This window comes from Prunus avium, chromosome 2, assembly GCF_965620075.1.
Source record: "Prunus avium chromosome 2, drPruAviu1.hap1.1, whole genome shotgun sequence".
Taxonomy (NCBI): Eukaryota; Viridiplantae; Streptophyta; class Magnoliopsida; order Rosales; family Rosaceae; genus Prunus; species Prunus avium.
Window position 1 is genome coordinate 33,133,172 of NC_142285.1, and position 27,262 is coordinate 33,160,433.

A 27,262-nucleotide genomic window follows, 5' to 3' on the forward strand; every position below is an offset into this window, starting at 1 on the left:
AGTCTTCACTTTGTTGAAAGAGAACCTAACTTTAAATTTCATGAACAACTATTGTTAATTATTAAAATAAAATAATAAAAAGAAACTACTTATCAAGCCTTTACCGCCCTCTAAATAGGCTAGTCTTTTATTTTATTTTTGGTTAAAAGCACTTTCAAATGAATATGCAAGGAACTTTGAAATCATTTACTTTAAAAAAAAAAAAAGAACAAAAATGGGCTTTGCCGTGATGCAATAACGTTTATCCAAGATATTTCAAGCATCGCAGGGCCTCTCCTTGATGATCTGAAAGCCCATTTACCCAAAAAAGACCTTTGATGATCTAAAGCCCACATCTTCTTGCTTCTCCTCTCTTTTTCCCCAGCTCTCTGTCTCTCTCAATCTCACTCGATTCAAGCTCTCTCCAAGCCAAATCCTTCTTATCTCATCTCGATCTCTCACTCGATTCAAGCTCTCTCTGTCTCTCACTCTCTCGAACTCGATCTCTGTCTCACTTTCAGTCTCTGGATTTCTTGATCTGTCTCTGTCTCACTCTCTTAATCTCTCGATTTCTCCATCTTTCTGATCTGTCTCAGGCTCTCAGCCCTTTCTCAATCTCAACTCTCTGGAATAACAAGCAGCCCCAAATCGACGAAGGGACAAATGGTAAGTTTGTTGTGATTTTTGTTAATTTATTTAGAGTTAATTAAATACGAATGAAGTTGAGGGAATTCCTCGTCCAGAATGTTGATAGTATGCTAGGAAATGTTGAATCTGTTAGAGGGCCGAAGTACTTGAAATTCTGAAATGTTGAATCTGTGATCTAGAAGATGTTAAACAGTTGATTAGTGGCGGGAATAATCTTAATATTAGTGTTAATGGGTCTAAGTCTAACAGCCTTTTTTCCAATGTTGATGAAAACACGACAGAAGAGAAGGTTGACTCAGTTTCTTTCCTAGGGGTCTATATGTGTTCTGAAATTTGCAAAAGTACTACTTCTAATGATATCTGATATGTTGATGTTGTACGGTCCTTCACTTCAACTTCATTTTTGAAATTGTTGTTATTTTTTATTTTTAAAGTGTTATGAAAACTAGAGAGAACTTGTTGTCATCAAGATAATTTTGTGTTTGTGTGTCTGTATATATAATCTTATGTGTTCTTGTCTCTGTTGAAGCTTACTGATATTACATATGGTCATGAAGTTTCTTATTTTGATGCTGTTTGTTTTCTAACTAGTAGAAGATTATTAATCCATTATTAGGGTGCATTTGCTATTTCTTAGAATGTCAGATCGAGTGTATGGATTTCTATTTTCTGATCTGCTTTTTGTTCAGTTTCTATTTTTCTGATAGTTATTTAGTTCATTATCTGTTCATGTGGTTCCATCCTTATCATCTAACTAATTCTTGTTTCTTCTCGAATCTGAATTTGCAGCTGTAGTGATAAGAACAAGAATCTTTATATAAATGAAGCTTGGATTGCATAACTTTCTGTTTTTTTCATTTATGTTTGGATTGTGTTTGTAATTTTGTAAGCCATAAGGCATAATTTTAACTATTTTGGTTTGTAAGCCATAAGGCATGAGTTTTAACCATTTGGATTTGGTTGATTTGGATATTGAATGTGTTGAGGGATATTGATTTGGTTGATTAGGATTTGGATATTGAATTTGTTGAATCTTTGAATGTGTAACTTAGGCATCACTTATTTTGGTGAATGAATAGGTTGAATATTGAATTAGTTCATTTTTGAGCTGTGTCATTTTGATACCGAAATGGTACCGTACCGTATCATACCGATACCGATTTGGTACAGTACCAACTTTGGCAAACTATAATCCTATGCCATACCATACAAGTTTTAATTTCCTGTATTGGTAGCGGTACGAGCCCAATACTGTACCGTGCCCACCCCTACTAAATAGGCTAGTCTTTTATTTTATTTTTGGTTAAAAGCACTTTCAAATGAATATGCAAGGAACTTTGACATCATTTACTTCAAAAAAGAAAGAACAAAAATGGGCTTTGCCATGATGCAACGTTTATCCAAGATATTTCAAGCATCGCAGGGCCTCTCCTTGATGATCTGAAAGCCCACTTACCCAAAAAAGACCTTTGATGATCTAAAGCCCGCATCCCCTTGCTTCTCTTCTCTCATTTTCCTTTTCTCATGTCATACTGCATGATTTTCTATAGCTATTTTAAACTCTATGCACCTTAGTCTTTGCTAATGAAACGAGGATTGTTTTACTCCTGTCTTGTGGTTGTATTTTGAAAAGGAAAATACTTGCCTCGTTTCATTAGAAACTCCTACTTTCTTATCAATTATAGTTTGACATGTGTGTATAAATGTTCCTTTCTGTGCTTGGATGAATCATTTTCGTATGTGTGTCAAATTGTGGTTTGCATGAAGGTTGAATATCTTCAAGGATTTTTTTAAAAACAAAAACAAAAAGGGAAAGGGAAAAAAGAACTCTATGCCTCATTTATGCTTACCAATAGTCCAAATTAAGCATACCCTTTCCTTCTGTCTATGCATATATTTCAAGTTAGATTAACAGTCTACAAATGATGCTTGTTTAGAAGTTTATTACACTAGACTTCTTCCTAGTCTGAGGTAAATCCTTTTTAAGATAAGCAAATCCATTTGGTAAGTTGAACAGTCGTTGTTAATAAACCCTTATTAGTCCATTTGATAAGTCATCCTTATTTCTACCCCAGTGGCTACAGAAAGTCCTTCTTGCTTGAATTGGAATTCAAGTAAAAGGTTATAAACTTATAGGCTCTTTGTTTCCAAGCAACTCATGCTCTAAATTTGACAGTGATCTTTTCATTCAACTTAGAATTTTTTTATCTCTACAATCACTCTTGATTTTCCAATTCAACATATCATAGTCTAAATTCAATAATCTTTGGATGACTCACTATCTAATGGTTGAGAAAGTGCGTCAAAATTTGTGTTTTTTTGTGTTTCCCCCGATCGTGACCCATATATATATTCACATGGGTTATCCAAAAAATGTAAAGTGTAACAAAAACAAAGAGGGCAGTGACATATATATTTTCAGCAAGTTTCTCACAAAGAAGCAATCCCATACCATACATGACATGACACTGACTTCAGCAGAATACAAACCTGAACTTCTGTTAACTGACTTTCAAGGTTTCCCAACCAATTAAAACCTCAGCTATGAGGCTGTCAGAAGTTAAGTTCAAGCTTCCTGCTCTTATCTTTTGATATTTTCTTGTTTTTTTTTGTTTCTTGTGAAACCACCTAGGTTGTTATATATAACAAGAAGAGGTCCTCTTGTTGTTATATATAACAACCTAGGTGGTTTCACAAGAAACCAAAAAAAAAGGTTGATCTTACAGAGCCAATACTAATCTTGCAAGCATGTGGAGCAAGAAAATTTGTTTTCCCCTTCCTCTTGATCATTGGCTGCTTCTTCTTCTTCTTCTTCATTTGATCTTAGTAGGCCTTGTTTCTGTTCAAGGAAATGACCAAAAGGTACACTCCCTAATGCCTTAATTTCCTTTGTTCCTTTTTTTTTTTTTTGTTATGTTGGCATTTCTAGCTCTATGATCTCATGCATGTACTTGCCATTTCTGTAATTATGAAATACAGAAGTTTTACATTGTGTACTTGGGAGATGATCATGCTGTGAATGAGGACTCTGAAGCAGCCCAAACGCATATGCATATCCTCTCATCTGTGAAAGAAAGGTTGGTGGACGCTTTCTCTCATGCACATATGTAAAAAAACATTGAACTATAATAATATACTTGAACTTATATATTGGCATTCTTTTTCACATATGATCTTTGACATGTTCATGTTTTGCAGCTATGTTGAGGCTAAGGAGTCCATGGTTTACAGCTACACAAAGAGCTTCAATGCATTTGCTGCTAAGCTTTCTAGTGATGAAGCCGAAAGATTATTGGGTATGTCTATGACTGAATTTGGACCAAACATTCAAACAATAATATACTTAATCAATAGTTCAAATTAACAATCTCACATGTTATGCGTCGTGAATGTATAGGAATGGACGAAGTTCTGTCCGTGCTTCCGAATAGGTATCACAAGCTGCACACAACAAAATCATGGGACTTCATTGGGTTACCATTAAAAGCTAGACGAAATTTAAAGCTTGAACGTGACGTAATTGTTGGTCTCTTTGATACAGGTTGAAAAATTAGTGTTTTAATTTTTTTCTTTCCTTCTTACCATTTCTTAAACTTTAACTGATGTTAACAAAACTTATATATACATTGAGTTGTCTTGTTGTGTATATAATCTGTCTGTTCATGTTGTTAGGAATTACTCCTGAGTCCAAAAGCTTTAAGGGCGATGGCTTTGGTCCTCCACCAGCAAAATGGAAAGGAACTTGTGGCCACTTTGCTAATTTCTCAGGATGCAACAAGTAACTTTTTTCAACAGATTGTAGACAACAAAATCATTTGAGAAAATATTCCTAATTACATAAGTTTTTGGCAAATACCCTTTTCAGGTTTTCTCAGAAAGTTATTTGATACACCACACCACAAACACGTTTCCTACATAATTGTCAATCTAATGTTTTCTTCCTTTTTTTTTCAAGAAAAAAAAAAGAGAGGGAGAGAGAGAAAATGAGAGCATTTGTTTTCAGTTATTGCCATGTATAAGGGCCTTTCTCTTGAATATTACCTTTCAAAATTAAATTGAAAACGCCTTTTTAAAAATGTTTTGAATCCTCTCATTAAGGCACAAGGCCCCGTTTTTCATGATTTGTTTTTCATTTGATCATCAATATTGACACCTATTCTTTTTCTTTTTTAAATGCCATATTGCATGAGTGAATAATAATTTGCATAAATTTCAATGATTCAAACTTTTTATGAGTATCTGTATTTTCTTTTTCAAAAAAAAAAAAGAAGAACTTTTTGCTAAATAAAGAAGATTCCACAAATAATATTTTGGGACACAATGATTGTACCATATAGTTTGAAAATGGCCTAACCCATATATGTATTTTACCATTTGGTCACTTAAAGCAAGATCATAGGTGCCACTTACTTCAAGCTTGATGGAAATCCAGATCCAGCTGACATCTTATCTCCTATAGATGTGGATGGTCATGGGACTCATACCTCATCAACCTTAGCAGGCAACCAAGTTCCCAATGCCAGCCTCTTTGGCCTAGCCATGGGCACTGCAAGAGGTGCAGTGCCCTCAGCTAGGGTGGCCATGTACAAAGTGTGCTGGTCTAGCTCCGGCTGCACAGACATGGACATCCTAGCTGCATATGATGCTGCCATACATGACGGTGTCGATGTTATATCAATTTCTATTGGTGGAGGGGGTGGAAATTACGTTCGGGACAGTATAGCAATAGGTGCATTTCATGCCATGAAGAAGGGCATCATCACTGTGGCCTCAGCAGGAAATGATGGACCAAGTTTGGGAAGTGTTGTTAACCATGCACCATGGTTTGTGACTGTGGCAGCGAGTGGCATTGATAGGCAGTTCATTAGTAAAGTTCATCTGGGAAATGGAAAGGACCTCTCAGTAAGTTTGCATTTCTTCTTAATAAGTGGTGTAAAACTTTGAATTTTACCATGGTTATTTTGCCCACAAATTAATTACTAGCTTAACTAGTTGATCTTGTTGGGTTTATGATGAAAAAAAAGGCTATTTTTGGTAGGTATCTAAATTTTTGGCTTTTTTTATGTTGCGAAAAACCCGTAAAACTTAATCTGGATGTGTTGCATGGTGAAGCTTAATTGTGCTTGTATGAAATATGCAGGGGATTGGAGTGAACACATTCAATCCAAAGAAAAACTTATACCCTCTTGTTAGTGGGGTTGATGTAGCACGAAACTCTCAAACCAAGGAGAGTGCAAGGTATCACTTTGTCTTTGTTCATCAGCTGTCAAGAATAACTAGTTAAATTAATCTGACCCAATAAATAAATAAATAAATAAATAAGAATTCTGGATGGCCATGTATACCAGGTTCTGTGTTCAGGATTCATTAGACCCTAACAAGGTAAAGGGAAAGCTTGTTTTCTGCAAACTGGAAAATTGGGGTTCAGATTCTGTTGTTAAGGGAATTGGAGGTGTTGGCACTATTATTGAAGATGATCAGTTTCTTGATGCTGCTCAAATATTCATGGCACCAGGAACCATGGTCAATGATACAATTGGAGAAATCATAGATGAGTATATACATTCAACAAGGTAAAATAAGCAGCTTAGTTTTTGCCAATTTATTTGATATTTCTACAAAAGTAAATAAGCAACTTAGAACTTTTGTCATGTAGATCACCATCAGCAGTGATATACAAGTCTCACGAAGCAAAGAAACGTGCTCCGTTTATCGCTTCGTTCTCATCCCGTGGTCCGAATCCAGGATCAGAACGCATCCTCAAGGTCTAGTCTTAATCATTGATTTTCTTATAATCCATATAACTAAGATCCGCTAGAAACTGAACGTCTTTGTGATGCTATATATATGGTGCAGCCTGATATTGCAGCACCTGGGGTTGACATCTTGGCATCTTACACTCTAAGAAAGTCACTCACTGGGTCGGAAGGTGACACACAATATTCAGAATTTACAATCATGTCTGGAACTTCCATGGCATGCCCCCATGTTGCTGGAGTAGCAGCATATGTAAAGTCCTTCCACCCTCATTGGTCACCAGCTGCAATCCGATCTGCCATCTTGACCACAGGTATGAAATAAATTCGTTTGACGGTTCATCTTAGGAAGACTTATGTTCGGGAGTGCTTTTGATGGTGCCAAAACACCTTAAGGGCTTTCTGGAGAAGCACATGATAGATGCTTTCTTAGGAAGCGGTTCAGGTGAATATGTAAGGAGCATGTGAGATTTTAGTGAACAATGTTATGAAAGCGCTTCCTAAGAAAGCACCTTACATAGAGGTAGAGCATGTGAGATTTTAGCGAATATGTAAAGAAGGATTTCTGAACATGCCCTTACTCATAGTACTCGAATTCGTTCATGCTGCTCACTTTCGTCATGGTTTTACACTGATTATAATGTTGAAATCTTTGTCAAGCGAAACCAATGAGCCAGAGGGTGAACAGCGATGCAGAATTTTCCTATGGTGTTGGCCAAGTGAACCCAAATAAAGCTGTAAACCCAGGCTTAGTCTATGACATGGATGGGACATTGTCCTACATTCAGTTCCTCTGCCATGAAGGCTATAAAGGGTCCTCATTAGCCCCTTTAGTGGGCTCAAAGTCCGTAAACTGTTCCTCATTGCTGCCTGGACAAGGCTATGATGCTCTCAACTATCCCACCATGCAGCTCAGCTTGAAAAGCAGCAAACAACCAACAGTAGGTGTTTTCAGAAGAACTGTCACCAATGTGGGTCCTGCTAAATCCACCTACAATGCCACCATCAGAGCACCAAAAGGAGTTGAAATCATTGTTAAGCCCATGAGCTTGTCTTTCTCTACCACTTTGGAAAAGAGGACCTTCCAAGTTGTGGTAAAGGCGAACCCAATGCCTAGTATGCGAATGATATCTGGCTCCCTCGGATGGAAAAGCTCCCGTTACACGGTGAGGAGCCCCATTGTCATTCACAGTCCATGAGGATGTTACTTGAACTTGAAGGTACCTAGTATAGGAAATCAATGAAGGACTAAGTCCATGAACAATGAACAAGAGTGAACTATATTTGCATTCTCACATGCTCTCTCCAATGTATTGAATGTAAAGAAAAAAGAAATACAATTAGAAATTGAAACTATATTTGCATTCTCACATTTGTTCATGTAACTCGTACTCGTACAACTAATTTCTTGAAAATTGATCAGAACCGAAGGAACCAAAACGTAGCAAACCCTTGAGAGATGATGTCGGTACATGTAATGTCATGTGTGTTAAGTGCATTCAATTTTAATCAACTTTCATTTCATTTCATGTAGTCGGTACCTTGAATTGGACTCAAAGGAAGACTTTGGTGATAAGGCCAAGCGCTGCTGAGTGCTCAAGGAACCATCAGTTGGTCATTTTTGTGGTCTCACATTTTCTAGATTAATTTTCCCAAAGGTGGATTTAAAATCAATTTACCAGCATGCACCAATTCCATTAAGAAGAAGGACTAGTAAATGCACCACCCATGCCAATGATGTCATACCCACAACCAACAGACATCTCATTTTTTTCAAGGGACCATAATGCAAGGCTGCAAGCCACTTCCTTTTGGTAGATATTTCTCCTGCATTTTAGTATGATATTTGTTTCTCTATTTTATTTGGTTATGCTAAATCAAACATATATGTTTTTTGAAGTGAAGAAGCGGAAGCAAGTTGAAGTCCCAGCGTAGTTCTAATATAAAATCTCCCAATCAAACTTCTATAGCAAGTTGATAGTCACTTGTTTCATGCAATGGTCTTGTATTTCTTATGATTTTCTGATTTTTTTTTAAAAGGCTAACTTAGGGCTCGTTTGGGAGTGATTTTGGATAGACCAAAATCACTTTTGGGGAGAAGCACATGGGAGGTGCTTCTCCATATAATCATTTAAAGTGATTTTAAGTGATTTTGAGGAGAAATCACATAAAATCGACTTAAAGTGATTATATGGAGAAGTAATATATTCCAGAACCCATTTGTTCAGCCATCTGTCTAGTTTTGGTGCAATTGAAGGCGTGCACTTTGGAGGAAAGAGAAAGTGGGCACGCTTCTTGTTGTATGGTAGGCTACTATGCTATAATAAGTGGGAAGAGCTCAAATTGTCGACTTGAAGTCACGCTTATTCTTTTTCTTTCCTATATAAAGAACCTCTTTGTTTTTATGTTGGAAATCTTCATTACACAGAGACTTTCTTTCTCCTTCTCTTTGTTGAAGCAAGTAGAGGTATCTATCTGAACATCTCTTTGACTCTATCTGAGTCTCTCCTTGTATCACTCGAGTAAATGTTAGAGGGATCACATTTTCAAGCCACATTAACTGAGTAAAAGTTGGAATTTTTCTTCTAATTTTTGCTTAGATCAAAATGTCAAAGACATCGAGCATTAAACGTTTAGGCTTGCTGCGAATGGGAACTGTTCTTTTCATTTATCTTTCTGTTTTCTTTCCTTATTTTGGAGTCTCAAATAGCTTTTCAACTTTCTCATCACCTGTATATCTTCATCACAAGTAATTGTTACTTCAAACTAATCCCTCTAGCTAGCCTCATCTATCTAAGTTATAACTTGAGTTTTTTGTATGAGTCCTGTTTTCAATTAGAGCACCAAGAGTTGAATTTCTCATGTATTATTAATGGTGACTCATTAGTTGACATGTTTTAAGTGTTGTTCTTTGCTTTACTTCCTTATTATTTGTTGACATATCCTTTTTGTCTTTGACAGCTACCATGATCATCTTTAGAACATTCTTGTTCTTCTTTGTCTTCACGGCTACAACTAAAATTGCTTTAATGGAAGAACAGACATACATAATCCACATGGACAAGACCAAAATCACAGACTCAGATCATCAACAATACTACCAAGCAGTGATTGATTCCATCACCAAACTCTCATCTCAAGAAGAAGAAGAAGAAAACAAAACACCAACTCCTCAGCTCCTTTACATATATGAAACTGCTATTTCAGGTTTTGCAGCAAAGCTGTCAACCAGTCAACTCAAATCCTTGAACCAAGTTGATGGTTTCCTCTTTGCCACACCTGATGAGCTGCTAAGTCTCCATACCACACACACTCCTCAGTTCCTTGGCTTACAAAATGGCAAGGGACTTTGGAGCGCTTCCAACTTGGCCTCGGATGTAATTGTTGGCCTTGTTGACACGGGAATCTGGCCAGAACATGTAAGCTTCCAGGACTCAGGTATGTCCCCGGTACCCGCCCGCTGGAAAGGCACTTGTGAAGAAGGCACAAGGTTCTCAATTTCAAATTGCAACAAAAAGCTTATTGGTGCAAGAGTTTTTGTCCAAGGGTATGAGGCCATTGTTGGCAGAGTCAATGAAACAGTGGATTATCGATCCCCTCGTGACTCGAATGGGCATGGAACTCATACTGCTTCCATTGCAGCTGGTAACTTTGTGAATCAAGCCAGCTTATTTGGCTTGGCCAAGGGCTTAGCCAGTGGAATGAAGTATACTGCAAGAATTGCAGCCTATAAGGCCTGCTGGACATCGGGATGCACTAACTCTGATGTAATGGCTGCTATTGACAGTGCTGTTGCAGATGGGGTAGACATTTTGTCACTCTCATTGGGAGGGCGTTCTAATCCTTATTACAGAGACAATATTGCTATAGCTTCATTTGGGGCAATCCAACATGGAGTTTTTGTGTCCTGCGCAGCCGGTAACTCAGGCCCTTCTAGGTCAAGTCTTAGTAATGCCGCACCTTGGATTATGACTGTTGCAGCTAGCTACAATGACAGAAGCTTTCCAACAGCAGTGAAACTTGGGGATGGACAAATTTTTGAAGGGTCATCTCTATATTCTGGTAAGAAAACTAAACAATTGCCACTTGTGTATAACAGAACTGCAGGTAGCCAAGGAGCTGCGTACTGCTTTGAAGGTTCACTGGTCAAGAAGCTTGTAAAAGGAAAGATTGTGGTTTGTGAGGGAGGAATATATTCGCGAACTGGAGTTGGAGAGAAAGTGAAGAAGGCAGGGGGAGCTGGAATGCTTCTACTGAACAGTGAAGATGAAGGTGAAGAAATTCTTGCTGACGCTCATATTCTGCCAGCCACTTCTCTTGGAGCTTCTGCTGCTAAAGCCATCCGAAAATATGTAGGCTCAGCAAAGGAACCCTCAGCTTTGATTGTGTTCCAAGGCACAGTCTATGTCAACACTGCGCCTGTGATGGCAGCCTTTTCATCTAGAGGGCCAAATTCAGCTGGACCGGACGTGATCAAGCCTGATGTGACTGCACCAGGTGTGGACATTTTGGCTGCTTGGCCACCCAATATCAGCCCAAGCATGCTTAAAAGTGATAACAGAAGTGTTCTGTTTAACATAATCTCAGGCACTTCAATGTCTTGTCCCCATGTGAGTGGCTTAGCCTCTCTTCTCAAGTCAGTGCATAGAGATTGGTCACCTGCCGCAATCAAATCTGCACTAATGACCACAGCTTACACACTAAACAACAAAGGGGCCGCAGTTGCTGATATTGCCTCAACTAGTACTTCAAAATCAGCTACCCCTTTTGCCTTTGGTTCAGGGCATGTTGATCCAGAAAATGCTTCTGATCCAGGCCTAGTTTATGACATTACCGCTGAAGACTACCTGTTTTATTTGTGTAGCTTGAGTTATAACTCTTCCCAAATAGCTCTTTTCTCCAGTGGGGTTAATTTTACTTGTCCAAAAAATGCAGTTCTTCAGCCTGGTGACTTGAATTACCCTTCATTCTCTGTGCTTTTCAGCAAAGACGCAAGGAATATGAGTGTTACATACAAGAGGACAGTGAAAAATGTTGGTAAAATTCCTAGTACTTATGCAGTGCAGGTGAAAGAACCTACTGGAGTATCAGTGACTGTTGAGCCTAGAAGCTTGACGTTTAAGAAGATGGGTGAAAAACTGAGCTACAAAGTGAGTTTTGTTTCATTGGGAGGACCAACTTTGATCAATTCATCCTTTGGAACCCTAACTTGGGTGTCAGGGAAATATAGAGTTGGAAGTCCCATAGTAGTAACTTGGCTGTAATAAGTTTTTATTTTTTTGGTCAAAGCTATAATAAGTTTTGGGGCTAAATCACTATCCAACCTCAAGTTTAGGACTAAATGATGGAGAGCACAGAAGTTTGTAATTTTAACTGCTATAAAATATTACCAGGGATTGCCAGTTAAGCTGGATATTATGCTAGGGAGTATGTAATTTCACCTGCCATAAAATATGATGGAGAAAAGTCTATGGGAAGCACTACTAATTTATGAGATTAACCAAAAAATTTCAATAAGAATTTTCAAATCTACTTGGGTGTTAGAAGAAGCCACCCCAGGCCATTGCTGCACCAGTTTTACCTGGCATCAGGTTCATGCAAGTTTATCATTAAATATTTGTTTTGTTAAACCATAAAACGTATTAAACTAAATTTGTTATCGCATTCCTTATCACATTTTCAACATAATAACTTTAAGACCCACCTACGATATGGCAATGACATGATTCGTGAATGTGATACATGTAGCATTACTCTATAATAAGAGTCTCCCTTGCCTCTTTGTGATCACGTTGTTGTGGCAATTGATCATTGGACTTGAAAGAACAATGAGAATGAGAATGAGACCAGCCACTAAACCGTTTCCTTAAAAGTTACACAAAATTCGGGTGTAAGGGAACGAGCACACTGCCTATCAACTGGTCTAACCCACATGTGCAACTTTCCCTATATGATTGAATACACAAAAAAATCTTAAACATTGTAAGACAAGTTTAGTGATAATAAGACACTTTTACATAAGATCACTAATAATACACAACACAAGATTTACTTTTCTAATTTACAAACAGATTTATCTTGATTATCGATACTATTTTGATCATGTCTATCACAACTGAATTTTAGTCGAATGCAAAGTCTTAAATTTCATACATTGCAACTCATGTGCGACCTAAACTTAGTTGACAAAACCCCCCAACAACCCCCACCTAGCAGCATTTTCCACAACAAAACCTTACCTGCTCCTCTGTTTGTCCAATTATGTGTCTTTGCTGAGGCCGATCATATGCTTGATTTTGAAAAGAAAAACACATTCTGAAATAAAAGAAAATCAAGGAAGTTGGATGAAAACATATATGATGCACCACCATGCACTTACATGCATAATCTCATGGCATGACATATGATATGCCCAATTACTTGGAAGAGTTGAGCACTCCAAAGATCTCTGTTGCCAAAATGACTCCAATTGGGCATGTTGAAATAGTATTTCTTCACATCTTAAATTGCCAAACCTTGTTTATAAAATAAATAAAAAACACACAAAACAATGAAATTTCAAAATCAATATCACCATCTAAACTTTCAATTAATTAATTAAGAAGCACTCTCCAACTGGAACGCCAATTACCTACTTTTAGAGTACAATATCAACTCGTATTCACTTATATTATAACACTTGGACGAGTTATAATATACAATATTATTATACTATAATTATTCGATAATTAAATTAGATTGTATTTGCATTCAATGTGAATTCCAAATCTGGAGGAGATTCACTTCAACTGGTTCCAACATTTCTGTCAAATATAACTCATTAAATACACAATCCCTTAGATTGTGTCCAAATTTAAATCTTTTCACGTTTTATTATTTTTGCTTTTAAAAGCATTTCTTTCCCTTTTCTTAGGGTAAGTAAGTAAGTAACGCGTTATTTTCAATTTTCATTTAATTTCGTACTTCTCGAAGTTCTTAAGACACACGTCAACAAGAAACGTCCATTTGTTGGCCATTTCTACTGTTTTGTCTTATTTATGTTTCATCCGAAAAATAAAATAAAAAACGAAAGTTTGAGTAAAAAATTAGCATGATGCTGAGGTGGCCGTGGGTCCCAGTCTTCGGCCAGTCAGAATGCTCCACGTGGACGGAAACGGGCTGAAACTGGAAATTTGGGCACTGCACACGTTGTCAAACACGAAGGAAGAATGATGAAGATGTTGATCTAAAATTCCAGCTTCTTTTCCTTCCTTAATTTCTTCTTCTTCTTATTCTGCATTTCTTTGAAGGTTCCAATACATTCTTTCAATCTTCCTGTATATCAACCCCAATAAGGTAAACTTCTATTTGGGTTTTCTCTTTCTGGAATACTACAGCTCTCTACTTTTTGGGATCTTCTAATTGTTATTATAAAATATATAATTCTATTGAGCTTCTTCTCTTGTTGCATATAATATATATTCTCTCACTAGGAATCAAAAACCCTTTTGATCTCTTGGTGTATCCTGTTCACCTTCTGTAAAAGATTCATTTTTTTAAGTCCCAATTGTAAACCCTTCATACTATTAACCCTTAGATTTCAAGTTCAAAGCAGATATATGTATTATAGAAATTTCCTTGAAAACCCATTAGATATCAAGTTCATGCCTTTTTGATATTTGATAACAAGTTTTTGTTCATTTTCTGCCAATAAGAAGCTAAGAATCTGAATTGTGCAATGGATAATAATGGTTCTTCACAATACCCATACCCATACCCATACCAGAATTCTTACCCTTACCCTCATCAGCCTCCTGCTCAATACCCTCCACCTCCAGATCAATATCAACCTGCTCCATATCCATACCCACCATACAATCCTTCATATCCTTACCCTTATGCATATTCTCCATCACCTTCTTCATCCTCCCCCCATTCAGGGCCTTTGGACTATAACCAGCCTCCCTATCCATATCTATACCCCCCGGCTCGTCCAATTTCCCATAGTGGTCCTCTGCCATCCATTCAGCAGCATAGCAGTTTCAAGTATGGTGCTTCCCATTACCACTACCAACAGTCTGAGGCTTACCCGCCACCTGAAAGCCCGCATCAAGACCCTCTGCGTCCCAGTAGGTTCTCGAATCATCAACGGCACGATAGCTGTCCAGTAGGAATTGGGGGGCCTTCATTTCATGATAATGGTGCAGAACTCGTGCCTCCTCACTCTTCTGCTTACCCGCCCTTGGATCAGCTTTTGAGTAATGTGCATTTGTCTGACAATCAATCTTTGGATCCCTCTGCACCCCCATCACCTTTAGTGCAAGAATTGGCAACTTCAACTCCCAGTAGTGCAAGGTATGATACTCAGGGGGAGTTGTATGCGTATCCTAATAGCTCATTTTCCAGTAGTTGGGAGATGTCTTATTCAGGTCAGATTGAATCACCGAGTCATTCTGCTTATACCCATTCAAGTTCGTTTAATGGGTCACAACATAGCCAGAGTTTGCAGATTATTCCATTGCAGCATAAAGGTTCCTTGAAGGTCTTGCTTTTACATGGGAATTTAGACATTTGGGTATATGAAGCGAGAAACCTTCCGAATATGGACATGTTCCACAAGACTTTGGGAGATATGTTTTTGAGGTTACCAGGGAGTGGAAGCAGCAAAACCAATGGGCAGTCAAGCCGTAAGATTACTAGTGATCCATACGTGTCAATTTCAGTTTCAAATGCTGTAATTGGGAGGACATATGTGATTAGCAATTCTGAATTTCCTGTTTGGACACAACATTTCAATGCTCCAGTAGCACATCATGCTCCTGAAGTGCACTTTGTTGTTAAAGATAGTGATCTTGTGGGGTCTCAGCTTATTGGAGTTGTGGCAATTCCAGTCGAACAGATTTACATGGGAGCAAGAGTTGAGGGAGTTTATCCGATCTTGAATACTAGTGGGAAGCAATGTAAAGATGGAGCTGTCCTAAGACTTTCAATTCAGTACACTCCAATTGAGAAATTGAGCGTTTACCATAATGGAGTGGGGGCAGGCCCTAATTATTTTGGGGTTCCTGGCACATATTTTCCTCTTAGGACAGGTGGAAAAGTAACTCTTTATCAAGATGCCCATGTCCCAGATGGGTGCCTTCCGAACTTGATATTAGATGGGGGGATGCCATATGTGCATGGGAGGTGTTGGCATGACATTTTCGATGCAATACGTCAGGCCCGGCGTTTAATTTACATTGCTGGGTGGTCAGTTTGGCACAATGTTAGATTAGTTCGGGATGCTAGTGGTGCATCAAATTGCACCATAGGGGATCTTCTGAGGTCCAAGTCCCAGGAGGGAGTGAGAGTGCTGTTACTTGTTTGGGATGACCCTACTTCAAGAAGCATTTTGGGTTATAAAACAGTAAGTATTCTTCGACTTTTCGTATTTTGGAATGGTATTTTATCAAGGGATTGTGGTTCTAAAGGTTCAGTCGTTTTGTTTTCTTTATCTTTGTAATATATAACTCATCTTGTGAAATTCTTGGATGCAAGTCCATTAACTTAGTTTACGTCACATCACAAGAGGCGTAATTGCAAATGACTATTGAATCACAAGATAAATGAATGCCAGAATTTGGCTATCATGATACATTGGTTTAGATTAGGGCAACTGACTTTGTTGATAGAGTCAATGATATAATCCTTTTGTTGAATTGTTTTACACATTATTTTCCCTTTTAAATTCTAACTGGAAACCTTTGTTGTATGTATTTTCCAATTGAACATAACAATTTTTTTGTTGCAGGATGGAATCATGCAAACCCATGATGAAGAAATTCGGCGATTTTTCAAGCACTCTTCAGTGCAAGTGTTACTTTGTCCCCGCACTGCAGGCAAACGACATAGCTGGGTCAAGCAAAGGGTTAGGCATAATCAAGCATTTTCTGGATATTGCTATGTTGCCATTTTTCATTACTTAATATTGTGCATCTAATTCTGTTTGTATTTTTGTGGTCCTGTTATTTTCTGAACTTGATGTAATTTTTAAGGTAGTTGATGTTCTAGATCTCCATAGGCTTTACAGTTTTACTAAGTTTTGGAAATTTCATAAGCATTCACAGCTTATTGCAGTTTTGAGAAACATCAGTATTTATCTAAAGCCTTGGTCTATTAGTTGCAAACTAAACAGTTTAATGCTTAACTTCACAATTGTTTTTCAAAAAAATGAAGTCACAGGAAATATTGCACCAGATAATTCTTCTACACTTTCATTACAGAGGACAAAAAATTGAAATACAGGTCATGAAGACAATAATTTTTCTAAAAGTATTGCACAAGAGAATCTTATAATTTAACAATGCAAGTGAAACAACAGATCAATTGGGATTGTCTAAACACTTTTATTTTGTATTAGCCATTGTATAACTGTTTTGCTGACCTCAATTAGCTTGGATTGAGGGTTAGCTGATATAACCACTTTTCATGTATTTGTCTTCATGTTATACTATTAAATTCTTGTAATTTTTGTCTTTGTTGTGTAATGTTTTGCATTGAATTGCTTCTATATTTTCCAGGAAGTTGGGACGATCTATACACACCATCAGAAAACTGTAATAGTGGACACTGATGCTGGTAATAGTAGGAGGAAAATCGTAGCGTTTGTTGGAGGACTTGACTTATGTGATGGTCGGTATGATACTCCACATCACCCTCTATTTAGGACGTTACAAACAGTGCATAAAGATGACTATCACAACCCAACATACACGGTAATTATGAGACCTCTTTGTAATTGCATAGCTGTATAGTTAAGTTGTAACCTACTTTTCATTTATTGAAACTCCTTGCCAAAAAGAAAAAAAAGTAGCTTATAGCTCAAATTTGAACCTTATGTGTCCACTATAGTTGACTCATTGGTGGAGGCAGAAATTTAGTTTATAGGGGTCACTCCCAGATAATATAATTTTTTTTTTAAACTTTACCACATAAAATCTTCAATACTTCAAATTTGTATTTACAAAACAATTGTTCTCAACAAGATTTGCATGATAACTTCACAATCAATGTCATCAAATTAAGTTTTTTTCCCCAGTTTACACAGTCTAGTTATCACTCATCAATTTACGAGTTGTTCTCTGCTATTTATCTATATGGTTTTATCTCTTCAAAGGGTAGCACTGTTGGTTGTCCAAGAGAGCCATGGCATGACTTGCACTCTAGACTTGATGGGCCAGCAGCATATGATGTTTTGACAAACTTTGAAGAGCGCTGGCTAAAGGCTTCAAAACCACATGGGATGAAAAAATTGAAAAAAGGTGGATATGGTGATGCTCTGCTCAAGCTAGAAAGGGTTCCAGAAATCATTGGAGCGTCCCATGCTGCTTCCACTAGTGACAACGATCCTGAAACTTGGCATGTTCAGGTAATATGGTTGTAACTGATTATTGAGGTTTCCCCTGAAACTTGTCTCAACAGGTAAAGGGGTGGGACTGAGTAGATCCTGTATTCGAATTTTCCAAGGCAAAAGAAAAATAGTAACAATTGAAATTAGTTTGCATATATTTGTGCACTTATAAATGAAAATGTTCTCTCTCTGGTGTTTCACCATGCAGATTTTTCGTTCAATTGACTCAAATTCTGTTAAAGGTTTCCCAAAGGATCCAAAAGAAGCAACAAGCAAGGTGAAGGGACATTTACTGACAGTTTTCTCTTTTCTGTGATCTTTTGGAGGTTGACATTTGGACTGATGATTAATGCTCTAATTGTAACAGAACTTGGTGTGCGGAAAAAATGTGCTGATTGACATGAGCATACATTCAGCCTACGTGAAGGCCATCCGTGCTGCCCAGCATTTCATTTATATAGAGAATCAGTACTTCATTGGGTCCTCATACAATTGGAGTTCGAATAAAGACTTAGGTGAGGAACATTTTCATATGTAGAGATATGGATATATATAAATGGGTAAAATGTGCTGCTTTTTAGGATTGCATTTTTTAGTCACCTTTTCAGTCAACACCAAATTACAGATGTATAGAGTTTAATATGGAAGCACTCACACTGTCTCAAAAAGTTAGGTCCACTAAAAGAAAAGCTTCATGAACTCAACCCCCATATAAGAGCTACAATATTACTTTAAGTAGTCACCTCTTTAAATTAGTACATGGAGCAACATTTAGAATTGGAATCTCAGAACATTCGGTCCATGAAAACAAAGCATCTAGGGCTTGAATTGGATCTATATATAAGAGCTAAATTTTACGTAAATAGCCACTGTTGTAAATAATTAAATGGAATGACCGCTAACATTGGAATTTTGTTGGACTCATTTGATGGAGTATCAAAATGCACACTCTTTGCCTGCCATGTCCCCAAATCTCTGCCATCTATTATGGCAAGTTTTTTTTGTTTTTGTTTGGGTATCGATAATGGTAAAGTGGGGGTGGGGGGTTTCACCAAGTATAAATTTTGCCACCTGGCCACCAAAGAACTAAAATACCTTCTATTGTCAGTGTTAACTTTATATATGGAATCCAGAATCATGGTCAGACTTGGTCTTAGTAACTTTTTAAATTTTTATGCAGGTGCTAATAATTTGATTCCTATGGAAATTGCCCTTAAGATTGCTAGTAAGATCCGAGCAAATGAGAGATTTGCTGCATATATCGTCATTCCAATGTGGCCAGAGGGTGTTCCAACGGGTGCAGCAACACAAAGAATTCTTTTTTGGCAGGTAAGCTTTAATTATTAACTTGGTAATTGAACCCTTTGTTTAGTCAAGAATTCAAAAAATTTAATGCTTATTCCAGAATTTCCATAATTAGAAACATGTGATTCAGTATATATGTAGATTTTAACATACAAATTGGATACTTAATATGAAAAAATATCTGTTATATGTGAAATCTGAAAGAACTGAGGTGTGATACTCCCCTACCGATGAGGGAAAGGGCATCAGCCTCTTGAGCAATGGTAGGTAAATGATTCCCTGCCACATTGAAAAGGATTGCCAATTGGTAGATGTGTGATTTCTCTTCTAGCAAGGACATTAGGGGTTAAAGTGGGGAAATTTGTGATACCCTTGAATTCTACATTGTGGAGATAGTTAAGTAAGACCCGGGAATCTAAATGTCAACTGAGCTAGACCTTTTAGAGGAGGCTTTGGTTTGTCACATTGGTTTTCGCTTATATTGTGGTTTAAAACTGTTGTTAAAAGGGGAGGAAGAGAAAGGAAGGTGGATTGTAAGATAAAAATGGTCCTGGAATAATTAAATTCAAGAGATATTTAGTCATATACCCATTCTTAGCACTAAAACTATAAATAAACCCTACACCATTTAATTTCTATAAACAAACCCAAAAAATGATAGCTGACCCTTTGAATTTAGTTTTGATTATTAAATTACTTTGATGCCCTATTGAGTGTTTTGGGGTTGGGTTTCTTTTCAGAAATCAATGGCAGTTTTGTAATTTAAAAGAAGTTAAAAGCCTTTTGTTATGTTGTAAATGAGTTTTGGGTGTGTTTCTAAAGTCCATTTCATATAGGGTTTTTTTATAATTTGGGCTCCTATATTGGGTATAATAGCGAATCTCCCTAAATTCAATGCTGGATGATTTCATCATCTACTAATAAAATCTAGACTCTGTATTGGCTGAGTTCTAAATGGTGTTTTTCTGTGATTTTTTATTGATTGTTTCAGCACAAGACAATGCAAATGATGTATGAGACGATTTACAAGGCTTTAGTGGAAGTTGGGCTGGAAGGTGCATTCTCCCCCCAGGACTATTTAAACTTCTTCTGTCTTGGCAATCGTGAGGCTATAGATGGAAATGACACATCAGTCTCTGGAAGTCCTACTGCAGCAAACACTCCTCAGGTATATGTCTTTTATCTTTTAAAAAAATGCGCCATTTAGAGAGAGAGAGAGTTGAAATATTTCTAATGTTTTGTTGTTGAAATTACCATTTGTCCTTGTATCTGTTTGTACCACAAATTTACCTATATATCTGCTGTATCTCATGTTTCCAGGCACTTAGTCAAAAGAGCAGGCGATTTATGATTTATGTTCATTCAAAAGGCATGATTGTTGATGACGAATATGTAATAGTGGGGTCTGCAAACATCAACCAGCGCTCTATGGAAGGAACAAGAGACACTGAAATTGCAATGGGGTCATATCAACCTCATCATACCTGGGCAAGAAAACATTCTAGCCCTCATGGACAGGTAACCATATAATTAGTATTGTTAGTTTTTGAGTTGTTATTATATATATAAAAGGACGTCCTAATGATTGTATGTTTTCCACTTGGAACTTTATTTAATTGAAGCATGAATAATGGTGAAGAATATTCTAAAATCATAAGTACCATAGGATTGAGGACTAGGTGCCAGAATGAAGCCTTCTCGATTGTTTTCCTCAGCATTTCGAGGCATTAATAAAATCGTTAGAGTGGAATAGATCACTAAGTGAACAATATTGCCAGAAGGATAACGGCAACTTTAAATTTGATTCCTGGAAGGAATCATCACTTTTTATTGATGTCATTGTTGCCAAAAGCATTTAATATGCGATACAAATTATAAAATGTCATGAAAGAATATATGTTGTTTAATCCAATGCTTAACCATTTAGTTGTTTTCGGCAGTTTCAAATTAACTTAATATATGATATCTAACTTCATGTTGGGATTGTTTGCTTCATAGATATATGGATACAGAATGTCGCTATGGGCAGAACACACCGGAACCATTGAGGACTGCTTCACACAACCGGAGAGTCTTGAATGTGTAAGGAGAATTAAATCAATGGGTGAGATGAATTGGAAACAATTTGCTGCTGAAGAGGTAACGGAGATTATGGGTCATCTATTGAAGTATCCAGTTGATGTTGATCGAAAAGGTAAAGTGACCTCCCTTCCTGGAAGTGAGAATTTCCCTGACGTGGGAGGAAATATAACTGGTTCGTTCCTTGCAATTCAAGAAAACCTAACCATTTGATCTGCAAATCAAATCCAGTTTGTGGGTTTTGGGAGAACAATTCATTTACAGACGGCACAATTTTGGTGTTTTTTTTTTTACTTTTTCAACCCACTGTACAAGTTTGGCCCTTACAGATAGTATATTGTTAGACACCTGCCTTGTAGATTATTATAGTTCGGGTTGTGCATCTTTTGATGTTTGTTTTTGGTTGAAGTACTTTTCTTGTATAAAACATGAAAGGAAATAATGAAAATCTTATTACAATATTGGGGAAAAAAAAATAGAACTTGATACTTAAAGAGGTCTGTTGTGCCCACAAAACTTGTTCAATTCAATACATCCACACGTTGAAGTTCTTAAAGATGTGCTGAACTTGTTCACCGCCAAAGAAAAAAAACTATGTGCCTCAATTTTCTGTCATGCACATTCCATACCTATGAAATTTTGTTTGCCAACCAGAACAGAATACAAAGAACCACAAGAGACACCTGAGCTTGGAAAAAAAATGTAATATAAGAAAACCATCAAGCATTTGAAATACACGACATCAGGGTCAGTAATCGGCTTCAGATTAACTACATTCTTCATCCATCACGAGACATTAACAAGCTTTGGCCGTCCAGTTTTTGGATTCACCTCGACTCGGAGACCAAGTCCAGCAATTTCTGGCGCATCAACAGACCCTTGAAGCTCCAATTCAGTCACTAACCGTTTGTTGTCTTCATTCCCTTCCAATAAATTTCTGACACACCAAATTCCCCACTCCTTTAAGAACGGGTTGTCTTCATCAAGACCACACTGTTGCAAGAGCAGAAGAATCCCATCCTTTTGCCTAATCTCATCTTGGACAGGCTTCCTTTGATATGAGCAATTGCCAATCACTGCAACTATATCTCTCCGAAATCCTTTGTATGGACATGGTTTTGACGAACCCGAATTTGTTCCATCTTGGTCCTCACCTTGTTTGATAGCTTTCCTAATTATTGCTGGCGGCTCAAGATCACGAAGTAAACATAAAATTAGTTCTATAAGACCATGGGATAGCAAAACATCAACAGCATCCCCCAGGTCCTCTTGAAAGCCTCTTAAAGTCTTCTGGGCACATACATCTCTCAGAATTGTGAGTGAGTATCCTAGAACGTCTATCATACTAGAGCCTGTTGGAAGTCCAGACTGGCCCCTTGTGACACAATTAAGAACCCCAACGGATTTCTTGAATATCCCAAAAACACACAAAGCAAAATCACTAGAGACAGTAATCTCTCTAAGTCGCTCATTTAAGATGTCTGATATGATTCTCAATAAAAATGCTTGCTCTGATGAGAAAAGGTCTTCTCTAAATTCAGTATCTTCAACATTCTCAGTAGTACTAACAAAGCCTAAATTAGAGAACAGTGACGCAAAGTAAGGTCCTTCTAAGCAGATTCTTGAGAGAAGCAACTTGAACCAATCTTCTCCAAAACCAACTGGTAACACACCCAAAAGGTAAAAAGTCACAAATTAGCACTTGTTTCATTAATATTAGGCTTCAGCAGAGAAACTCAATCGGTATCAATGAAATAAATGTAAGATACTGGAAAAAAATAAAAGACACTTACCTGCAGCAGTAGTCCTTACAATCTCTTTCATAATAGTTATTCCACCATCACCGCAAAGCTTTTCGAACAGTTCAGGGCTTCCATCACAACAAGCAAAGATAACCATGCACAATGGATCACAAGCTTCCCGGCTCTGAACTCTTGCAAGAGCCAAAAATTCTTTTGGAAAAAGTTGCTGCCAAATTGCATGCTGATGTCGTTCTCCAGCCAAAGAAACATTAGCAAGAACTTGCAACCCCATACGAATGATCCCAGAATCTGGCTCCAAAGAAAGATTTGCAGAGTTCAAAACATTTGATATGATTGCAACTCCACTTTGTTCAATAAATGAATTCTGATTTGAAACATCTCCCGCACAAAGATTTCTTAGGAGCTTTAATGACAATGTGAGAAGGTGGCGACCGGAAGGGTAAGGGAGAGATTGGATGAGCTGGACAACAGAGGGAAGAATACTCTTAGAGGCAAGGTCCGCGCGACCATCAGCTGTTCTGCAAACTTGTATTAAAGTTTCCAACGAATCCATGAGGGTAGATGAGTTTGACGCACTTAAAAGTATCTGGAGAACATCTTCGGGTACAAAGCACTCTTGCAATGCGGTATTATCCATTACGAAACCAATTCACTGATAATGAAACCAAAGAAATCAGAACTTTCAGTACCTAAATTGATGAAAAAATAACGATGTGGCAAAAAAAATCACAAGTGCTCTATTGATCCTGCTCAGATAGAAAACATGATCAAGATGTACACTTACTACAATATAACGGAAGATTTATAATCACAAAATCATCATCTAACAAGTAAATTTATACTCCTCTTGGTTTATAGACATAAAACAGCAAAAACTACAAACTCAACATCCACTAAACCTAGAAACCATCTCCCTTCTATTTCTCAACTCACTCTCAACTCAACCATTATAAACATTATTTAATATCAAATAAAAAATATAACACCATATTGTTTGAATTGAAGGACAACAACTACATAAAATCAGCTCACGTTAAAACAACAAATTCTTAAATCAGCTGAGAAATCCGATTGATAATTGATAATGAAATCCCCAATTGATAATTGATGGCGGGAAAAAAAAAATTACAAAATTTTATACCTGAGAATCTCAATGAAAGCCCCACTCGATAATTGATGGCGGGAAGAAAAAACCCTAAACCCAGTTGAAGTTCTGCTCCGCTATGAAATCCAAATTGTTGCTAAAGGTTCTGTCTTGCTATGAGGGTTTAAAGAACGTTCGAGAAATTTACAATATTTACATTTTTTTATTGATTTTAGTCTACGTGGCCGTGGCTTAGATTTCGTGAAAGGTCAGGGGTAAAACTTATATTTCGATAAGAGCAGGGGCCCAAAACAATAATTATAATTTATATGGTGCCCCTCTCTCCCTCCGACTCTACCTCCCGTTCAGCAATTTTTAATGTTCTCAGAAGCTTCTTTCTCTCTGGTCTTCTAGGTCGCGACCTCTGGCGCACCCATCACTCCAAAACCTTCTTATATTTTCCGTTTTGCCTCCGATCGCACTCTTCCTCTTTCTCAGGTTCGTATTTTTTCTTTTTCCGTTTCTAAATTTTTTCAATTTGTTTTTTTAATATCTGGAACGCTTATGCTTAATCATGATTATTCTTTAATTGCGCTTTTTCTCAGTAATTTTTTGTATTCCTAAAGATGGGTTGTGTTTCATTCTTGTGTTCTATCTGTGTTTATCCTTGTATTGATTTACTTTAATTTTTTTTATTTATTGTTCTGCTTAATGGTTTTCCATTTTTCATTGTTTTCAGTTTGCATCTTTGGTTGATTATTTTCCCCTTTTGGGTTTGCTTTTATGTTTCTCATGATCAATGGTTTCTGAATTCTTGGGGATTTATTGCACTGCTTTGCTCCTCCTATGAAGCTATTTTCGTTAAAAGAAAAAAAAAAAAAAAAAAAACTGATACTATTTACCACAAACAAATGTGTGAAAGACTTATCTGGGTATTGTGCCCTTAACCAATGGAGAATTGTTCTCAGTTGACTGAATTTGACATGCCCCTGCTTATCACTTCATTGGGTATATGGCCTTAGCTGGAACACAGTTTTAGGGATTGTTCTTTCCAATTCTAGTAACTATGGAAATTTTAAACATCGTCTCCCTGAAAATCCTTTGGTATATATCGTTTCAAATATCTTGGTAGAACAAATAAAAGATAATAGAAATAAAATCTTCCTTCCAAATCTTATAAACCAAAGGAAAGGTGCTATTTCAAAAAAAAATTATGAGATATTTGATTAAATTTGACTTCCACTTTCTCACTCTTACGACATTCTTGTTTTAAACTAACGGGATCCTGCACGCTTTTTTCTTTGCTAGTCCTTTTGAAGAAAGAAAGAAGCACCCAAATCCGTGCACTAAGATCAAGGAAAAGCCATGGCGACATTGGATTCAGACGTGCCTATGGTTCCGGTAGGCGAGGCTTCAAGCAGTGCAGGTTCATCGACCAAGAAGCCCAAGCGATTTGAGATCAAGAAGTGGAATGCTGTTGCTCTCTGGGCCTGGGGTAAACCCTAACTCTGATTCCTTTGGGTTTAAAAGTTAATAAATTTGGTATTCCAACCATGTACTGATGTTGTTTTGGTCTGTTGTATGCAGATATTGTTGTTGATAACTGTGCCATTTGCAGGAACCATATCATGGATCTCTGTGAGTAATTTTTTTTAGTTTTTTAGTTGTTAATTTTTTTCTTGATTATTTGTTTACTTAGAAATTTTGTTGTTGGTGATGAGTAGGCATTGAGTGCCAAGCAAACCAGGCAAGCGCCACTAGCGAGGAGTGTACAGTTGCTTGGGGTATGCTTCAGCTTTCAGTTTATGCATAAACTAATATTTAAGTTTTTGTTCTGCTTGCTAGGCCCTTCATATTGATTCAGGATAGGAACTTGTATAGATCGAAAAGCTTACTTGCATTTGTAAGCAAGACCATTGTGGTTGTTTTTTCTTTCCCAATACGTTCTACGTAATGGGGAAAGGGAAGGATTTGGTGGATTACTACTTTTCACCTGAGGTCATGCTATATGTACACATGGTGATTATCAAATTACACATCTAATTCTCCTTGACATGTTTGGGGCTCAGTTAATGCTTTAAAAGTAGAGAAATAAAAGGACTCCTTGATAAAAAAATGGGGATTATTTTCCTATATAAAAAGTGGAGGTTCTTGAAGTTGTATTAACTAATCATCCTATTTTCTCTAGCGTCACCTTGTTTGAGTTTCTGTTTTTATTAAGCAATTTATGTGCCCTTAAAGCTACATGTACCATGTTTATGCCACTCATTCACCTTATGGAACTGGTTTTTAGTTTTCATTTTATGCGCCCGTAAAGCTTGTTTGTCGGTTAATGCTTCAAATGGATGTTGGTAATGATAGTTTTCCCCGGTTTTTCCTGCTTGCTTTTAAAATAGTGAATCAGACTTATCATACTTGCATCTATCATTAAGCATGTGGTTTCTTTGTCTCAACTGTTGGTTTTTGTCTCTGTAGGGGTTTGCAACCATGCATTCCATTTCCACTGCATAAGCCGATGGCTCAAGACCCGCCAAGTGTGTCCATTAGGTATGACTTTGCCTTAATCGTCCCCTTCTCAGTCTTATATTAAATTTTCTTTTCCTGGGCTTTTGTTTTTACAGAACTTTTTTTTTTTTTGACCTTTTCTAACTCTTGTTGTCGTTATCTTTTAAACCCAGATAATAGCGAGTGGGAGTTTCAGAAGTATGGTCATTAGAAGCTTCATGTGGTTGGGCGTTGGATCTTCCGCGCACTTTCTGCTATGGCGATGCCGGCCAGGGTCCTTACCTGTTGTGCCTATTTTCATCCTTCTACTTTGTTAATTCAACTGGAGCCCATATATTTTTGTTAAGCATTCGGCTGCTCAGGCGTCTGATTGTGAAGTTCCTACAGTCAAATTTGGAACTACCTTACCCTGTTATTAGGATTAAGCATTAAAGCTATAACTTTTCGCCTATATCTTGGTTCGCCGTCGTGCTTTCTTTCCTATAAATGATCATTTTATCCTATGCATTTTTAGCTGCATGTTTGTTGACCAAAGTAACAAACATGGTGGTGAAAAGCCATGGGAAAGTAGAAATTCTACTGGCTTTCAACCCCGCTTTGACTTTAAGAAATTTTATTTTCTCATGAAATTGAGCTTATGGATTTTCATTTTTAATCAAATAAAATGTTCTTTTTAAAATATTACCCAAAATAATGTTCACTATAGACATTATAAATTTGTATAATTGAGATATAATTGGCATATACCATGTGATTGTTGTAAAAGTCTTGAGTG

The 27,262-nt window shown here is 37.2% G+C and overlaps 5 protein-coding genes and 1 long non-coding RNA gene across 6 annotated transcripts; 5 read left to right on the forward strand and 1 right to left on the reverse strand.

The window, feature by feature from the left end:
• The first annotated feature begins 206 nt into the window (after positions 1-206).
• Positions 207-1,659, forward strand: LOC110745598 (uncharacterized). The gene is made up of 2 exons (XR_002524849.2): positions 207-645; positions 1,417-1,659. It is a non-coding gene; the product is annotated as an uncharacterized LOC110745598 (long non-coding RNA).
• Positions 1,660-3,318: 1,659 nt separating this feature from the next.
• Positions 3,319-7,823, forward strand: XSP1 (xylem serine peptidase 1). The gene is made up of 11 exons (XM_021946531.2): positions 3,319-3,489; positions 3,607-3,704; positions 3,826-3,923; positions 4,025-4,168; positions 4,300-4,405; positions 5,016-5,529; positions 5,768-5,865; positions 5,976-6,200; positions 6,284-6,392; positions 6,484-6,697; positions 7,044-7,823. Exons 1-11 carry the CDS (start codon positions 3,376-3,378, stop codon positions 7,580-7,582), a joined length of 2,259 nt encoding a protein of 752 aa, XP_021802223.1. The 5' UTR covers positions 3,319-3,375; the 3' UTR covers positions 7,583-7,823.
• Positions 7,824-8,777: 954 nt separating this feature from the next.
• On the forward strand, positions 8,778-11,742 carry SBTI1.1 (subtilase family protein). Its single transcript, XM_088248081.1, has 2 exons — positions 8,778-8,850; positions 9,345-11,742. The coding sequence occupies exon 2, from the start codon at positions 9,350-9,352 to the stop codon at positions 11,645-11,647; it is 2,298 nt and encodes a 765-aa protein (XP_088104207.1). The 5' UTR covers positions 8,778-8,850; positions 9,345-9,349; the 3' UTR covers positions 11,648-11,742.
• A 1,833-nt stretch (positions 11,743-13,575) lies between these two features.
• On the forward strand, positions 13,576-21,517 carry LOC110746315 (phospholipase D gamma 1-like). The gene is made up of 10 exons (XM_021946528.2): positions 13,576-15,768; positions 16,153-16,269; positions 16,922-17,116; positions 17,518-17,769; positions 17,960-18,028; positions 18,119-18,266; positions 18,932-19,080; positions 20,048-20,224; positions 20,377-20,574; positions 21,055-21,517. The coding sequence occupies exons 1-10, from the start codon at positions 14,101-14,103 to the stop codon at positions 21,346-21,348; spliced, it is 3,267 nt and encodes a 1,088-aa protein (XP_021802220.2). The 5' UTR covers positions 13,576-14,100; the 3' UTR covers positions 21,349-21,517.
• Positions 21,518-21,600: 83 nt separating this feature from the next.
• MEE50 (ARM repeat superfamily protein) lies at positions 21,601-24,199 on the reverse strand. Its single transcript, XM_021946529.2, has 3 exons — positions 24,040-24,199; positions 22,929-23,550; positions 21,601-22,796 (listed from the first exon to the last, which is right to left on the reverse strand). Exons 2-3 carry the CDS (start codon positions 23,533-23,535, stop codon positions 21,922-21,924), a joined length of 1,482 nt encoding a protein of 493 aa, XP_021802221.1. The 5' UTR covers positions 23,536-23,550; positions 24,040-24,199; the 3' UTR covers positions 21,601-21,921.
• A 121-nt stretch (positions 24,200-24,320) lies between these two features.
• LOC110746319 (RING-box protein 1a) lies at positions 24,321-26,990 on the forward strand. Its single transcript, XM_021946533.2, has 6 exons — positions 24,321-24,480; positions 25,291-25,477; positions 25,570-25,620; positions 25,707-25,766; positions 26,458-26,529; positions 26,661-26,990. Exons 2-6 carry the CDS (start codon positions 25,348-25,350, stop codon positions 26,696-26,698), a joined length of 351 nt encoding a protein of 116 aa, XP_021802225.1. The 5' UTR covers positions 24,321-24,480; positions 25,291-25,347; the 3' UTR covers positions 26,699-26,990.
• Positions 26,991-27,262: the final 272 nt, after the last annotated feature.